General features: G+C 38.1%; 1 protein-coding gene across 8 annotated transcripts in view; it reads right to left on the bottom strand.

Moving 5' to 3' along the window:
• Nucleotides 1–18965, bottom strand: part of LOC135203197 (unconventional myosin-Va-like) — a 354286-nt gene that overhangs the window by 116253 nt on the left and 219068 nt on the right. For 6 of the 8 annotated variants that reach the window (XM_064232942.1, XM_064232943.1, XM_064232939.1 and 3 more), the window contains 2 exons: nt 14644–14790; nt 9168–9276 (listed from right to left, as the gene is read on the bottom strand). In XM_064232942.1, the coding sequence (XP_064089012.1) occupies nt 9168–9276; nt 14644–14790 (256 nt within the window). The remainder of the gene's footprint in view (nt 1–9167; nt 9277–14643; nt 14791–18965) is intronic. The other 2 variants (XM_064232944.1, XM_064232946.1) reach the window with 1 other exon arrangement.

The following is an 18965-nucleotide window of genomic DNA, read 5'->3' as shown; positions in this document are numbered from 1 at the left end:
CTGGGTATGGGTGACCAAGAACGAACCCACCACGAGGCAGAACCCATGCTGCCATGCTTCCGACCTAGAGTTTCGTATTTAAACCTAAAAACGGCAAATACGGGCTCAGGGCCGAAAAAACCAAATAGCAATAAACACTGAGTACTTAACTTAGCTGCTGCGATGGCTGCAGCTCCATTGTAAATAAATCCAACGAAAAGGGCACAAAAAACACAGAGTGAAAAAGGGCACGTGTGAATCGTGTGCGCTAACTGAAAAGGATGGCCACCAGAGGCGCAGCAGTCGGCAGCATGGGATGGAGTATAGTAGTAGTTGCTGCCCACTCTGTGGGTCGGCTCTCCTCTTGGAGGGATTTTGTAGTGGGAGAATTCTATTGGCATTTTGGCTCGTGGTAGTGGTCTCACTCGCCATAGTGTTCATACCGACACCCTCTTGGAGGGTGAGCGAGTCAGTTATACTGACCTTTTTTTTTCTTATTTATTTATTCTCTGGTATGTGTTAGTACATTTACCCTAGAAATAATAGATTAAAGGATATTTTCGCTGGCGACACGAGCCAATCGCCCAGAAATAGATTTTTCCTTTTACGTCAAAATCCCTTTTTTGTTTACCAAAAGTTTGAATGTGGTCTGTTGCTGCCCTGTATAATCTTTTAATTGTTTTGTCCTTGTGTCTGAGCAGTTGGACTTAATCTTTTTGTAAAAATCTAAAATTGTACCCATATTCCGTTTGGGAAGGTTACTAATTCTCCAGGTGTGTTGGATTCTAGGTACTTACAGTAGAACCTCTTCATACAAAAGTTCCTATGTACGAAAAATTCAGGTTACAAGAGTAAAGACAGATTTTTTTGCTTCTGTGTACGAAAATAATTCAGCTTGAGAAAGGGTAAAGTCCGAGATTCGCCTGGCCCGCCGACAATAATTTTAAAACTGGCGCGCCACCAACTCAGTAGACTCACCACCATCCTCCTGCTCTCCCACTGGTTCCTGATGCTAGTCACTGCCGTAAGATCCTGCTCTCCTATTGGTCAGCATCTGTCCCATCATGCCTCTATGTAGTAAAGGCGTTCCTTGACCATTTTTTGCAGCAGTGTTATTGTAAACACCTGGAATTTGTTTGTTCACATATATTTAGTTTGTTAATGTAAATTCGTATTAGTGATTTCGCTTTCGTTGTACTATATGTTACTTTATCGTGTTGTGCGTGAACTTAATGACTTACTTTATTAGCCATGAGTCCCAAGAATGTTGCTGAACGGAAAGAAGAGGATGTTTTCTATGGAGACGAAGAAGGAGATAATCAAGAAGTCTTAATGTTTTCTGCTATTTGTTAACCCTTTAACGCCGATTGGACGTATTATACGTCGAGATAAATTTTCTGTTGGGTGCCGATTGGACGTACCATATGTCGACATAGAAAAGTTTTTTTAAAAATTCGCGGAAAAATACTTATAGGCCTACCAGCCGAAAACTTTTGAATCACGTGCCTTGGGGGATGCTGGGAGTTCATGGATCAAGGTGTTGTTTTGTTTAGAAGCGTGACCCAGGTGCGCATGCGCGAAATGCCTCCTTGCATCAGCCAGCATCAGCGACGCGTCGTCCAAGAGCGATCTTTTGCCAAACTTGTGCAAGAGTTTGAATATTTGTGGTGGTACAGGACGTACATAGAGATGTCTCAACGACGTATGGAATGCGAAAGGCGTGTTTTACCCGTCGGAAGGGATCGTGTGAAACGTATTTTGGACTTGGATGCTGGCGAGGGACCAAGCACCCAAGATGACCTCGCGCCTCAACGCCGTTCCGTGCGGCCACGTGTGGATGAAAGTGCTCTAGGACCACAACTTGTGTCTCGTGTGCATGTAGTAACCGCTAGGAAGCATCGAGGTGTCCTTAGGGGCATTCGTAGGCATTTGGGAGGCCTCCAACCAAGGGACATTGATGCGTACTTATCGGAGCTCGATCGGGAGCATGTCGCAAGTCCTCATTTTGATGGCGGTTGGTCATCTAGTGATGATTTACTGCACAGGTTAATGAGAGCTTTACTGCTCCTCAGGTGACGCCTCATCATCAGCTGTTAGAGGCGGTGGATTGCCGACGGCAGCTTTCGATAGAGCTGGAGAAACTGCAGGAGGCAGCGTAGTGGCTCGGTAGGAAGCCGGAGAGGCAGCAGGAGGAGTATCCGACACTTCTGCAGGAGGTTTTCGGCGCACCAGGAACATCGTGATGGGAAGTTGTTGACATTGCTTTTTCATCTGAGCAAAGATGCTCTTGTACAACGCCATTACACTGTCAATACGGTTACTGAATTCAATGGCTCTGACCATATTATCATCGATTTCTTGCGCCCTTTGTTGCATAGCCCGTGCCATGTTGCAGAGCTCTTGCAGATTGTCCAATGTAAGGCCACGTTTCTCAGGTTCATCGTCGTTGGCTGCCTCTTCTTCCTCACTCACCGATCTTGTCATTTCGACAAGGTCCTTGTCGGTTAGGGGCTCCGAGTGGCAATCAATCACTGAGCTAACGTCTTCTGCCGTCAAGTCAGAGAAACCTTCGTTGGCTACCAACCGCGCCAGCCTCACAGCTTTATCTACGGCGGAGTGATGAACTTCATCTGGCATAAATCCCTCATAGTCATGAACAACGTCTGGCCACAATTTTCTCCAACTTGCATTCAGTGTTTGCTGTTTCATCTCCTTAAGAGCGTTCTGAATGTTGGCCAGGCACGTCGCAATGTTGTACAGTGAACCCTCGTTTATCGCGGTAGAAAGGTTCCAAACCCGGCCGCGATAGCTGAAAAATCCGCGAAGAGTAGGGACACCATATTTACGTATTTATTTAAACATGTATATTCAGACTTTTAAAACCCTCCCTTTATGTAGTACTGTTAACAAACCACCCTTTAATGTACAGAACACTTAATGCATGTACTACAGTACCCTAAACTAAATCAGGCCCAAATATTAAAATATTAGAATATTAAAGTATAAAAAAATAAAGATTGTTACTGTACTCACCGACGAAAGAAGTTAAGAAAAACTTGAATGATGATGGCGATGAATTTGCTGCACAGTAGAAATGATGATGATGAAGGCTGATGGATGTCCTTCTACTGTGCAGCCAATGTAGTATTTTACGTCTCTTCAGACGGAGGTGTCTTTTCCTGGGACACCTCTTCAACTTCTTCCTGGACACTTCTTCAATTTCTTCCGAAGGCATAGTAGCAGGAGGAACTGGCTCTTTTTTGCGAGGCTGGAAAAGAAAACATTGTGATCGGAAGTTCCTGCCGCTGCTTCTTTTTTCGCTCGAAGAGCATCCTGTAGGGAGTCATGTCTTCATCGATTCTGTTGCAGAATTGCAGAGAACGAACCATATCCTCGTCCCACTCCTGCGACAATTCTTTCAACTCCTTTGCAAGGTTGCAGAGCTTGGCAAGCCGTTCTAATGTTAAGCCCGTTTCTTCGACAATTTCTTGGGTCTCTTCCTGTGATTCACTGTCTTCGTCACTGCTCGATTTCGTCAAGTCTTCAAGGTCTACGTCAGTTAGCGGCTGGGAATGGCAGTCCAACAACTCGTCGACGTCTTCAGTCGTCATGTCGCCAAACCCGTCACTTCCAATTATCGCCGCCAACTGCACAGATTTCCGTACTGCAGTGTTGAATCTCAGCAGGTGTAAAGCCCTTGTCATCGTAAACAATCTGGGGCCACAACTTCTTCCAGCTCGCATTAACAGTAGCAGGTTTCATTTCTTTCAGTGCCTTCTGGATGTTCTGCAGGCACGTGGCTATTGTGTACTGCCGCCAGGTTACGCCTTCAAATTGAATGTTTTCATCCTCATCATCTGGGCAGCATCCACATGCAACGAGGTCTGCCAAGGTATTCTTCGTGTAGAGGGCCTTGAACGCCCTGATAACCCCCTGGTCCATCGGTTGAATTAATGACATTGTGTTGGGTGGCAGGAACTCAACCTGAATGCCCTCATGCGACAGATCAGTTGCGTGTCCACCAGCGTTATCCATAAGGAGAAGGATCTTAAATGGCAAGCCCTTCTCTAAGAGATATTTACTGACTTGTGGGATAAAACACTGGTGGAACCAGTTGGAGGTCAGCATCTTCGTAATCCATGCTATTGGGATTATGCATCCAGTACACGGGAAGGAGATTCTTATTTTTATTTTTCAAAGCGCGAGGGTTTTTCGATTTGTAAATAAGCCCCGGCTTTAGCAAAAATCCAGCAGCATTGCCACACATCACGAGGGTAACACGATCTTTGAATGCTTTAAAGCCAGAGGCTTTGGCTTCTTCTTTGAACAGGAAAGTTCGCGACGGCATTCTCTTCCAAAACAAGCCGGTCTCATCCATATTAAACACTTGTTCAGGCTTGTATCCGCCTTCAGTGATAATATTCTTAAATGTCTCATTCGCGTAAGTTTCAGCAGCGGTAGTGTCAGCGGAAGCAGCCTCGCCATGCAGGGAAACGCTTTTCAGGCCGAAGCGTTTCTGAAATTTCGCGAACCATCCTTTGCTGGCGGAAAAACATTGTTTCTGAGGCTGGGAATCAGTGGATGTCCCTGCTTGAGGTTCATCTAGTACATCATCTTCGTCTTCTTCAGCATGGTCGCCATCGTCGTCTTGAGGTTCCTTTGCCGCAAAATTCTCATACAAACTCAAAGCCTTGGTTCGGATGGTGTTCGTATCCAAGGCTATGTTCTTCTTCCGGCAGTCGGCAATCCAGATTGCTAAAGCACCTTCCATACGGACAATCGTTTTATTACGAGCAGTAACAACTCGCTTCGCTGACCTGCTAAAGGTGATGGCAGCCGTCTTTCTAATGTTCGCCTCGTCCTTCCTAATGTAGCGAACGGTGGATTAGTTCACTCCAAAATGGCGGGCTGCGGCCGCGTAACTTCTGCCTTCTTTCAACATATCGAGAAGTGTCACCTTCTCAGCAATCGTCATCATTTTTCGGTGGCGTTTAGGCTTACTACCAGCCTTAGCAGAAGCAGAACGCTTGGGAGCCATTGCAGGGGTTACGTAAACAGAAAGTTCAACAAAAAGTTCAACTTCAACAGTCACGCACAGCACAGGTTAAGTTACACAGTAACGTAGACAGCATCTACCGGCGAGAGAGCGGCAAACAAAGTGGCCGCGAGAAGATGCTACTGGTCGGAGACAAGCCAAGCTGCTGCGGATCGGAGAAGCGGTCAAAACACCAATCACAGGCTAGATTACAAAACTTGGGAGCTGATTCGTCATCTATCAGCATTGGAACCAATCACAGTCCGTCTTACATGCTACGTAGTAGTTACAAATTCAAATATGTAAAGGTACTATAGATGCTTTATGTACGCTATTTTACGCTTGTTTTGTTGTAAGATACGTATGCTTATTCGAGATGTGATTTTTGCAACAAACAATATTATTGGATGCAGTACTACGTATACATACAAAAGATTCAAGGAAAAGATGCACATCCATTACATTTGTAGTAGTAGCCATCAGCAGCCTTACACCATTCAAATATGACAAAGTCAGACTGCATCTGATTTGCGTTTCATGTTCGATTTAATTTTACTACGTAAACTGAATTATCGTATGATCACATTCTCTTTTCGTGTTTTATTTCTTTCTGTACTGAATTATATGTCATATGTAATGCAATGAACCATCAGTAAGAGCAGATATTACTAATTATTAATGGAATTAACGAAATATTTGGGGTCTTCATATATTGCGGCTATTTTCGAAATTTCCGGAAAATCCGCGATATATTTCTTTTATAATATATACATACGTAATGAAAAAAGTCCGCGAAGTCGTGAATCCGCGATGGTCGAACCGCGAAGTAGCGAGGGCTCACTGTACTCCCACCAATATCTCTTGAGGCTGAAGTCAATGTCGCCTTCGTCGATGGAGGAGATGAGGCCCTCCATCGTGGACCTCGTGTAGAGGGCCTTGAAGGCCCGAATGACCCCTGATCCACTGGTTGTATGAGGGAAGTGGTGTTGGGAGGCAGGAACTCCACTTGGACCCCGTCGTAATGCAGGTCCGTTGCATGTCATCCTGCACAGTCCATCAAGAGGAGGACCTTAAAGGGCAGCTCATTTTCCGCGAAGTACAACTTCACCTGCGGGATAAAGCAGTTCACGAACCAGTCAAGTGTGAGGGCTTTAGTTATCCATGCCTTCTTATTACTCATCCAGTAGACGGGCAGCAAGGCTTTGTTTTCGTTTTTCAAAGCATGAGGATTCAACGACTTGTAAATTAAGCCGGGCTTAAGCATGAAGCCCGCGGCATTCCCGCACATGAGCAGAGTGACTCTATTGTGGGCCTTGAACCCTGGCTTCTTCACTTTGTCCTTGTAAAGGAACATCCGGGATGGCATCCTCTTCCAGAAGAGGCTAGTTTCATCCATATTGAACACCTGCTCCGGGATATAGCCGCCCTCTTTAATTAATTTCGGGAACTCGTCCTCGACGTAACGAAGAGCTGCCCTCTTGGTCTGCCAAGGCAGCCTCCCCATACAACGGAACGCTGCGAAGGCCAAACCTCCTCTTGAATTTCTCAAACCAGCCCTTGCTGGCAACAAAACCACGTTTTTCTCGTGAGGCAGGATCATCTTCATCGTCGTCATCACCATCATCGTCATCTTCATTCGTTCCCCTTTCAGGAACGAGACTATCATAGAGAGTTTTGGCTTAGTTCGAATGATGTTGGTATCGAGACTAACCTTCTTTTCCCGACAGTCAGTTATCCACACTGATAACGCATTCTCCATTTGCACAATCCTCTTATTACAAGGAGTCACAACGCGCTTAGTGTCCTAGGAGAACATTATTGAGGCAGTTTTATGGATTTTTAATTCATCTTTTTTAATGCAGCAAACCATTGATTCATTCAGTCCGTACATGCAGGCAACAGATGCATAGCTACTGCCTGCCTTAAGCATGTCCAGTAATTTCACTTTCTCGTTCACCATCATAATTTTTCTCTTCTTCTTGGGTTCACCAGAGGAAGTAGAGGGTGTAGGAAGTTTAGGAGCCATTTTCAAGGGTGTCACAAGCACTATTTTGCACAAAAAAAGCACAAAAGAACAGCTAAAACTTTCACGTGGCAAGAGTAAGCGACACGAGCGCAAGAGAACAATGATTGCGGTCTTCCTTCACTGGGCGCTCGGCAGGGAGAGATGCTGGGTAACACGTCTTGGCGGCTCGGCCAATCAGCTTGCGAGATTCAGGAGCCAAGATGGCCAGCGAATCAGAGAGGTGGATTTTGTGTTACGCGCCATCTCTGTGTCGATACCTGATGTTCTAAGGTACTCTCTCTACCTTCTGCTAGCGCCCGCACAATTTTTTCTCAACTTTGAATTTTTTATGAATATTTTTGAAAAATCTGTGATGCACTGAGGGCACGAAACTTGAAGCGCAAAGTAGCGAGGGATTACAGTACATACATATATCTATCTATATACGTATATGCACTATATATTGTATATTCATAAATATTAAAGGACAAATTCATTATATACCTTGGGAATAACTTACACCCCAGGGGAATTACAACTGATCCGTGCTTGCCACCTGAGAAATTCAAACTGCTGCATGGCTGAGAAACAATGATGTACAGTGCCTTGGGTCATACAAATGCACTGAATTTTTAAAGAGAAAATTCCTTCAGTAAGTAAGTTGTTTCATGGTGAATAATGTCATTATACCTTACATTTCCCAATTAAATCTGTCATTAATGGGAGATAATTATTTCACAGATCTATATGTAAATGATAACTTATGACTGCTTTAATCTAGTCAAAATAGTTACAGTTGGCTACTTTATGATTATCTTTACTTCCCTTTATGTCCTCAAGGGTAGTATACAAATATTTTATAATTTGCAAAATGAAAATTATATGTTTGCTGTAAGAGAATGGTCAGAGGTCTCCTTGGTCAAAGAATTTTATACTAGTAAGATCATGCATACTTTCACTGCACGTTGCATAACTATGAGACCACTGTGTACAGACAATGTTGGTTCACCACTTCCATTTTGTTTACAGAAAATTTAAAAGCACTAGCTTGGATTTTCAGTCATTCATAATAAATAGATTCTTAAGTTCTGTAATGTCAAGTCAGATGCTGAACCATATATTTGATCTTCGTAGTATACTGCTGACAGACCAGTTGCCTTATAAACCAATAATATTGTTATTCTATTAGCATCCCAGGTTGTATGAGACAGTTCTCTGACTAGATTTAAACCATCTGTTCCTTCATCTTTTAACTCAACTGTATGAGCTTTACAGTATAAGTATGTACCAAATATTAAGTGTAAGATTATTGTTAAGCTACTGAGTATGTATTACTTTTTTCATCCAATATCTTTTTTTTTCTTAATTTACATCTTTATCAAGCATAAAACTTCTGTATTTTCTCCATACAGACTTGAAACCTTCTTGCAGAGGAAGGTCATGCATCAACTTTGGTTACAGCCAAACTGGGATGTGCTAGGGGTATGAAAGTTTTCCATTCAAATATTTTCAACCTGGTAAGCAATTCTTCTGTAATGCTATTAACCATCATAAGAAACAGTGTGCTACTAAGAATACTGATTTGAGTGACTCCTTATTCTAGTTTGTATGTAAAAAAAAGACCTAAACACACATGAAAAGTGGTTTTAGTCAAGTTTATGAATAATACTAACAAGTGCCCACCATTATTACCATCAATGCATCTCCTAATAGTGGTAAAAGCCTTTTAAATGGTAAAAGCCTTTTAAATGGTAAAAACCTTTTAAATAACAGGAAATGGTTGTTGCTACCTATCCACAATCAAAGCCTCTTTGAACATGATCTTGATGGGTGTGTGAATCTAATGTTAACTTATGTTTTTAAGAACAAACTGCAATTCAATATCAGATATGAGACTAAAAATTAAATATACCCAGCATCTCATACATCACTACCTACTGATAAAATTAATCTTAATGGCTTCCTGATTTGTAAAGTAAGTTCAGCAAGGTTCCATATGCAAAATGAAATCTTTTAAAATCCCTCATCACAATGGGCCAACATAACATGGTCATGAAGGAATATACATACTGTACTAGAATTTCAACAGCTGAGCTTACCAAACACTTCATGAAACCATCTAGATGAACTTGTAAGTTGAACACTTACTCATAAACTCTTGCACTTGGTTGTTTTGAGGTTCTGAATCCGCAATGGACTTTCGCAACCGATTGAGGTCATCCTTGAGCTTGGCATTTTCCATTTCCAATTCTTGAAGCTGTGGATTCATAACAAATTAATATTAATGTTAGACTGTAGCTCAACAAAATAAACTTATGAAAAAGAAAAACACTTAAATGATGCATAATCACTGCCAATGATATGATTGCAAGATTATAAATTTTCTTGCTATTTGCACTATGTACCGTATACGTACATGTATACATATTTTTACAACATAAATGTAGTAGTAAATTCCAGACATAAGCAAACTGTTAGAAAAGAAAAAAACAAACAAAGGTAAGAAAGTGCTTAAAGTTACCAACCACATAAATATGTGTGTATAGGTACCTACATGATACCACAACGACACATCCGATGCATATGTACAAGCACCCATTAACCAAGGAAAAATATAACTTTTACACCATTTAAATTCCTGGTAATAAAACAGTATTTTCATTCAATAAAGTTAAAATAACCCTGTTACTCATGGTGTTTAAACTTTGAAAAATAAAAATTATCTGAAGCCATTAATTCAAGGTCTTGTGCTTGGCTTCAAGTCACACTAGAACTCTATGTAGTAGTATTACCACTCAAGATTCATTCAAATAAAATTACAGGCAGCCCTCGGTTAACAGCTGGGATTCTGTTCCCAGCCAATGCTGCTAACCGAAAATCGCTGCTAACTGAAAATCAGCGAAAACAGCACTAAAATCCTGCTTAATGGCGCCGCTAACCAAATAAAGGCACCGTTAACCAGAGATTGGTGCTGTTAACCAGATATCGGCGCTGCTAACCAAAGATCGGCACCAAAAATCCAGTTAACAGCATCGGTAGACAAGTGCTGTAAAAACCAGATAGCCATTAACTGATACCACTGTTAACCGAGGGCTGCCTGTAACACTTACGCATGATAAAAAAAAAAGCTTTATTACGCATTATTACTCTGTGCTAGTTGCAGTTAATGTGAAAGTAAGACAACTATATAACATGCAAAATTTTGAAAATAACTATCAGCAGAACATAAAACAGAAAAAACAATATACAATACGTACATATTAAAGACATGCTAAAATTACAGAGACTACAGAGTACAGAAATATGTACTACATATGTACAGCAAAGCTATTAGTCCTATTTGAGGTTCTACGCAAATAAGTACTGTAACTTAATATATTTGTCTGACCAACTACATTTTTTTTAAATAAAAAAATACAATTTAAAAGCTTCTACGGAATTTATAAAGTAGGAAGAATAACAAGTTATAGATAATCAACACCAAAAAAGAACAGACAAGCACACATATGTTTATATAAAAATACTACTATAATAACAGTTCTGTTAGTATGGAGAAAAATTTGCCATAATAAGAGGAAAGCAGACCTCAGCAATTTTATTCCCAACATTTTGAGAGTGCATGAACCAAACTAAAATTATACAAACCCCAAAAACAGTTTAACCATTAATTATATACATACAGGTCATTCTGCATGATTCACATTTCATCAGATCAATAAATTAAAAGAATGCGAATGCTAAAATCACAGAAGAGCAACTGAATATCATTCTTGCAATATCCCACAATTTATGTTCAATACCACATAAAGCAAAATATATGTTGAGACTAATTCAAACATCTTGCAGTACTCCATTCTATTATTATGAGGAACATGAACATTACAGAATTGCAGCATGACATTTTTAAGAATATATATTTTTGCTTTTAACAATTAATGGCAACTTGACCTCCTAATGTACTTGAATGTATTTAGCCCTCACCTTAAAAGTAGCAAAACATAAGTTTACGTCATGAAAATAGGCAATACGTACACCACTGAGGTGTTAGAATGAAAAATTCTAATGAAGTTTCAAAATAACAACATTATCTTGCATATGATGAACAATTTGTTGTCTATTGTTGCCTCAGTCATGTAAATTCTTTGTGAAGTGATGTTATTAACAAGCAAACAAAAGTTAAAACTTTACAATATAAACTTAGCAATCCAAGAAACAACGTTACCATTCACAGCAATAATATATATCTGGTGAATGTATATAAATCAACAAGCATGCATAGCCTCTAAATCATTCTAATTACTTCATTAGCATCATCAATAGCATTCCTAAAACTTCTCCCAACAACATACACATTACAGTTACTATAAAGGGTAAAAAGACTCAACAAATCTCACAAAGTCTTAACTGACACACTCAAGAATCTAAGAATCTAACAATTTTTTTTTTTTTTTTGTAGAACTTTTGCTTGAACTTGACTTCGATTGTTAATTCAATTATAAATTGTATAGCATAAATCCTATCAATAATACAACACTGCAATTTCTACATTCAGTGACTGAATTATGATAAGGACACGTAGATTGGATCTTCATATCAGAACACCTGTTATTTACCCACTATGAGCGCTATTTAATGTGTGCCCTATATGGCACACTGAAGAAATTACTAACAGTTCTTTGCAGCCTCTCACCAGCCCTATCAGTATTCCTTTCGACTTTTCACTTTTCATTCATTCCCATTAGTCTCTTCTCACATAGATATGCAACTTAATCATCTCTTTCCTTTCTCAGTTCTCATTATACCACAACTAATCCTTCAGGAGAGTCTTGTAACAGTCTGGCAACATATAACTGTTGTTTGGTTAAACTACTTTGTGAAACTAAAACTGAAGCTTTAAGAAATTGTAAGGGACTAGTAGTGATGAGTTACGTCTTATCTTTAAATCACAAGAGAAAATACTACCAACAGATAAAGTTTTGCTAAAACATTTAATGACAAAAATTGCTGCTTGTCTGCCAAGAATATCATTATAATTTATAAAAGCAACATGTTTATTATATAATGTTGCAAAATAAACTGCAAACAGTGCTATACTGTACTCAATTTTACTATAAAAATATAATCCATGAACTTTTGAATAATCTCAACAACACATACATTTTGAGTTACTTTTGTGGATAGTATAATGTACAGTAATGTAAATTGTAACTAGCCTATTGTCCAAGTAACTTCTCTACTTGATATAATGCCAAATACAAAGCTTTTGTGATATGTCTTACATGACAATTTCTTAATTAAAGCAAAGGCGAATTGAACCTTTTAAACACGCTTCCACTGAAGATATCTATTTCAGTGCAGACTTTTATAGCACTTTTATATCCATAGAAATGCATAATTTTGTAAAACTTTAAAAACCTACATTATAGCCATGAATACTAATCAATGTATTAGATAACAATGAACAAAATTACAAACATAAACATTTAAAAAACCAAATTTTTTCAGAATACGTGGTGCAAAAACTTAAGTAACAAACTTGAAATAATAGCAGCTTCAAATTTGTGGGAGACCCAAGGGAGGTAGAGTTGCAAGTACGTAACAAGACAAGGGAGATTAACAGACAACAGTACAGCAAAAGGAATTTTCCACACAGGGCTTAGGCCATAATATACAGGGTATGGAAGTTTTATTCAGACACTGAATATCAATACTTTTTTTATTATCTAATTTTACCTAGCTCTATGGATAATATGCAGAGATTTGTGTGTGTTCCTGAAGCTATAATTTTCCTAACAATAATTAATGCTTCCTGTGGAACCATAATTTATTTACTACTGTAAAAAAAAAATTTGGTTATGTCTAAATGAAGCTATCAGTAAAGTCTTCCATTCAACCAACCCTTAGATCAAACACCTTATGAATGTTTTAAAAGGGACTTGCATAATACAGTAAAAATAAACTACTTTCTACTTTTGAGATTCGACAATATTACACCCAATGCGTACAGCTAAACCCATTAACTAATCATGAATAAAAAGATGCAAGTTTAAAAATGAGGTAACAAATAAAATAAAAAAATAAGCTTGCAGTCTAAAAAGATTTGTCAAACTGCTCAAAAAATATTTTACCTCTTAAACTGCCTGTCAAAACAGCATCTTATTGTTATTATCCCTGATGATTAGTCACAACTCTAGTCATTATATAAATCATAGCTACTCTCTTAAGATGTACAGTAGTATGTATACATACCAAAATGCAATGGTAAGAGCTATCCAGAACTAATTCATGCATCAAGCATGCCTAAGTCGTTTCTGCCCTAAGCAATTATTCTTAATTAATCCTTAATCATATTTCACTCTTCTACCCTAACATGCTAATTGTATGCTTGAATACTTTAAGGTAAAAGAAATGTTCCGTAAATTTTTTAATACACATGTACATATAATAGTTAAAACAATTTTTGACAGCAGGGTTGACTGATAGGATTTCTGGAAATCACAAGGCCTAAAACAGGACAGACAACTCTCCTTTAACTGGTATCAGTTAATACAAAGCAAATTTCACTGCCAAGAATCATTGCAAACTTTGACAGTGGAGGCCAAAGTAAATGCAACACTATTCCTAGCTGCAGTATCTGGTTTCAATTCACTGGTGTATAGTTCAGGGAAAGTCATCATTTTTTATTTAAGACTTAGTGATATGGCAATCCTAATAATTTGCCTTACTATAAAAATAGTACTTCCAAATAATACTACCTATTATGCAACATTAGAAAAAATCTAAGTAACATTACTTTTCCTCAAAAATCATTTAATATAAAAAGTGCAACACAATTCCTAGCAACATAAGCTGACTTCTATTCACTGGTTTCTGGTTCATCTTAGCCTTGGTGATAGGGCAATCCTGTTAATTTGGCCTACTATTAAAAAGTGTGTTAATACTTACAATGCAATACTACTAAGAAAATAAAAATATGTAACATCAGCTTTACCTCAAAATTCATTTAACAGACAATATATAGCATTTTTCTTATTACAATAATTACATAAAGACGACCATGTAAGTAAACAATGAACAAATCCCATTCAACCTGAGAGCAATGACAATGATAAGCACTATAATACAATACACTTAATGCTCATTTTTGCTGTATCCTAGTCCCAATCAGGATCTTAATGAGCATGGTAAAACATTGCATTTTTCTTTACAGTAAAAAAGGTTTTACCTAAACCCATTACCCATAATTAGCCTTACTGCGAGTGAGAAAGCCCAGCTGCATCAGCTTGAAAAGTTGAAAGAAGTCATGTTCTACCCTAAAATACCAGTGGGCATTTTTACTCTTCAAGTTCATGAGGACTAGGTCTCTTTAACATGGAATATGGTTAATTAAGATTAATGGATTTTGTAAAACAACTACCACATTACACGAGTATTATGCATTGCAACTAGAATTAGTTTTCTATTAAGCTTTCTTAAATTACGGCTGTAGGTCAGGCTGTTTACACCGAGTGCACAATTAGACAAGAGTGGACGCTGATAACCACCACCACCAAATAGGTTACTATTCATCTAGAAGCATACATCAAAGGTCCCACTGACCCTACAAGCACCCACAGTGGCATACCCGAATTAATTCCTGTGCATGTTGTGAGTCATCCAAAGGAGAGGAAGATGTTTCCAGTTGATCTACACGTCTGGCCATAGTTCTCCGCTCCTTCTCTAACTCACGTACTTTGTTTTGAAGTTGAAGGATTAAGGTGATATCCTCCACCTATATTACCCCAGAGGCATCATCATCATCATCATCATCATCATCATCAAGCAGCAAAGAATGAGTGAAGGGATACTGTTAGTAATGCTGTATACAGTATGCTACCAAATACACACACAAACATTCCAAACCTTTTAAGATTCAGACCATTCCTAGCATTTCCATAGTGCATTTTAGAGGGGCATTCTTAACTCAAAAGGGTTCTCAGACTATCTTGGTCAGCAAGTATAATACCTATGTATTGAACTATCATTTTTAAAGTTTTATTAAACAACAAATTTGTATCAAGGGTAAAAGGTCATTACAGTTTGCAATCATAGTAAGTTGTATACTTAACAGTTTTTAAATGTATTTCCTAAAGTAATTAAGAGTTAAAAAAGACTAATCAATTTGGATTTTTTTTTTTCCAATGGTGCCAAATTCAAGTCGTCTTTATATAATAGTTAAGAGAATGGGGAACTTATTATCTTAATCTATCCTGGACCTTAAGATGAAAAAAAAATTAAGGGCTAAGAAAATGGAAGAGGCCCTAGGGAAAATATTATTACTAACGATACACATACTGTATCAAGACAACTTTTCATTATGAAGGCTTTTGCTTTCAAGGAACTATAGAATGCCTTCGCAAATGTTTCTGGGAAAAGTAAGACTGGGACACCAGAAGAAAAGGGGATAATTGAACTGTAATTCTGACAATAAAAAGATATAGTACATACAGTAAACTTAGACTGACCCAAAGTCTGAGAACCTTAAGTTACCTACAACATGCATCAGCTCAATAAGAAGGTAGTATATACTTACAAGAAAATGATAAGTGAAACTGCTGTTTTGATGAGGATCAATGCATACATTACAGTATGCGCAATAAAATGTCAAGATTCAAAATCCTACCTAATGACAAGCTAGACTACAACAAATTATTTGCACTTATGTGGAAATACACTACATAACTGCAAAATTCTATGCTGCACTTTTGTCTTACATTTCAAATCTTCTGAAAATCAAAACTAATAGCACTGGCAATTAGAAAAAAAAAAAAAAAAAGACTAGTTCTACTAAATTCAATATACCAGCTACAGATATGTATCAAGGCAAACCTTATACTTTCTAAATAGTACTGAGAAGTAAATTACCAGACTCCAAATAAATCATATTGCATATATAAATATCTACAAGACTAAAAGAAAATACATCTTGCCACTAAGATAAAACTAATTATATACAGTACATATTTCTGTTTATTTGGAAAATTTTCTGTGTTCAATAGTTACAAAACCCTGCTTAACAAATACATTTCCCTGTTAATTTCAACAACTGTACCAGTATCCAAACAGTCCTTGTCACCGGTAGTAATTACTGTTATGACTTGCAGGTAGGAATGCTTGTGCTTGATGAGGAGTAAAAACCCCCTTTACCAACTGGTCAAGTCACCGCAACTACCTATTATTGTTATTCACTACATATATACATTTCCAACTGAGGAATCAAACTATGTCGGCTACTTTCTTGAGAAATAGGAGCATCGGTGGGATGAGTAGCCACGCCCTCCACTGATAAAACTGATAAAACACTTGCACCAGTCACTAACACTTGTCTTATCCAATAGGACCTTCACTGAAGCTCCTATTTGAGTGACAGTATTTACTAAAGCATCAAACTTCTTGTCAATCCAGGTTCAAGACTGGAAATGGCACTAGGTTCAGGGGATGGGAGCCAGGTAAAAGAGTAGAAGGGAGCACAAGAGAATTGGGAATGGAAGAAAAAGCAGTCACAAGTGTCGAAAGTACTGGTTTAGGTGAGGAAGATACTAAAGCTCTAGCCACGGCTCTAGCAGCCCCCTTTCTCTGTCTAGCTTTCTCTAACTTAAGGTGAGAAATTAAAATTCTCCACATCATCATCCCAGTCTTTACACTCCTCACATGTCAAATCGGGGGGATAAATTTGTCCTCCACAGTGAATAAAATAGTAGAATGCAAGTCATAGTTAAAGGACGTCAACCTGGGCTGCAATATCCATTACTAGATACGCTAGCGTTTGACATAATAAGTCACAAGTCAATATAAAGTCAACTAAGCTCAACTAAGCTAAGGAAATTTAGCACAGATGCTACAAAGTACAGAATACTTCATCAATTCCTTTGAGTAGAGGCAGTCCCCAGTTAACGACGGACTTGGTTAATGGCGATCTGGTATTATGGTGCTTGTCTAGCACCATAAAATCGGCAATTTACGGTGCCATAAAGGGTCAAGTTTCAGTTATCGGCACCATAAGGCGCCAATAATAGAGTTATGGCGCCACAACATACCTAACAGAAGTACCATTAACCTAAACTTGGTGCCATAAATCACTGAGTTTTGGATAATAGCTGTTTCGCTTCTCAGAGAACAGAAGCCCCACCGATATCCGGGGACTGCCTGTATAGGCAAAAGGCCATCCAGTAAATAGTCCTGAAATTCAAAACAAAGCTACTTAACAAGCAATGTTTGGTCATTGAGCAGCAGAAATGAACTGAGTTTTCAGCTATGTTGTACCTATACAGGCAGTCCCCGGGTTACGACGGGGGTTCCGTTCCTGAGACGCGTTGTAAGCCGAAAATCGTCGTGAGCCAGAACATCATAAAAATCCTTTTAATACTTTGGGTCCATTGAAAACTATGTAAACTGCATTCTTATTGCATTTTTCATTAAAAAAAAACTTCAAATATTGATTATTTTGCATTTTTGGTGTCATATTTCATCTGCCAGATGAGTGTTGTAGGCGTCGTAACCCTGGAAATAATGTCTGATGAATATAATTGAGAAGCGCTCTAACCTCGGAACGTCGTAACCCGAACCCGTCATAATCCGGGGACTGCCTGTACTTCCCTGGAAGTGGGCGGGGCACTTACCTTCACCAAAACAACAGAGAGCTACCGTGAATTTCAAATCTAAATCTGCTGTTAAGTAGAAACTAATAGCTATGTAATTACTTGGTAAGTTACGTAAATAAAACCCATATTCCAACATTACTGATGTTATAATTTGCTATTATAAGATTCAATATTCCAGATACTTTGTCCTTTATTGATTAAAAAGGGTTTCCGAGATGTTACATAATCACTAATATGAATACAATATCTATTTATGATCTTGTCATAGTACTAGCAGATCTGGCTACTTTATTATCTTCATTTCCTTTAATGTTGACATGGGCAGGAATCCAACATATTTCTATATTTTTACATCCAACATATTTCTACATTTGTACAATCATCTTATAAATAGCAAAGTGAAAATTCAATATTCTGTGCAAGGGTGTTTTTTTGTATTATACTTTTGTAGGACTTTTATAACACTTCTGGTCATAAAAAATTTCTGCAATGGCATAACTTTAATGATCTTTATGGCTGATTCTACTACACATAATTCTACTTTGAAAACAGAGAAGATTGGTATGTTTGTTGGGTGATATAGTAGTTTCAAATCCCGTCTCTGATGCATAGTGTGCACCTTTACATCATTTATGTTCTTTTGCATGTTGTTTAGGATGTTCCTGTGTATATGTTTAGCTTTTAGATTAATATTTCAAGTTTATAAGTTTATACCTTAGGCATAATCCAAGGAGGAAGTAGTTCTATTAGTAAAGGGAATTTTACATTCATATTTGACTCCAACAGTCTATTGGCCCACTAACTGGTGATGAATGATTATATTTATACATTATTTTAATGCAAGTTATTTTTTTCAATATAATACAGGATTCTAAAATACAAAAACCTTCAGCATATTTTTCTTCAGGGTGTAAAGTAGATTATAGAAAATTACTCCAAATTCTTTACGATAAAAGGAGGGAGAGAGAGACTAAGGAAAAGTTGTGCCCTCCACATAACAGTACTCTCTCCCAACTTTAAAACCAATATTGCTTGAAACAAACACGTTCTCCTATAATGGAACAAGTTTTAGAATCAGTGTATCTGAACTGAGGACAAACATCACGAAAGATCTGATAGGTTCAAGAGGATCATTCAACTAACCATTTCATAAAAATTGTACTGGTTATACAAAGTTTTATAGTAAATAATAAAACTATAAATTTTCATAATAACTAGAAAAATGTTAAATTTTATGAGATTATTCATAAATCCCACTCACTTCCTCATAAGCCAATAACAAGAACAACAAATGCATTGCTAAGCT

This window comes from Macrobrachium nipponense, chromosome 33 (assembly GCF_015104395.2).
Source record: "Macrobrachium nipponense isolate FS-2020 chromosome 33, ASM1510439v2, whole genome shotgun sequence".
In the NCBI taxonomy this organism is placed as follows: Eukaryota; Metazoa; Arthropoda; class Malacostraca; order Decapoda; family Palaemonidae; genus Macrobrachium; species Macrobrachium nipponense.
This window is presented reverse-complemented; position numbering and strand designations above follow the sequence as displayed.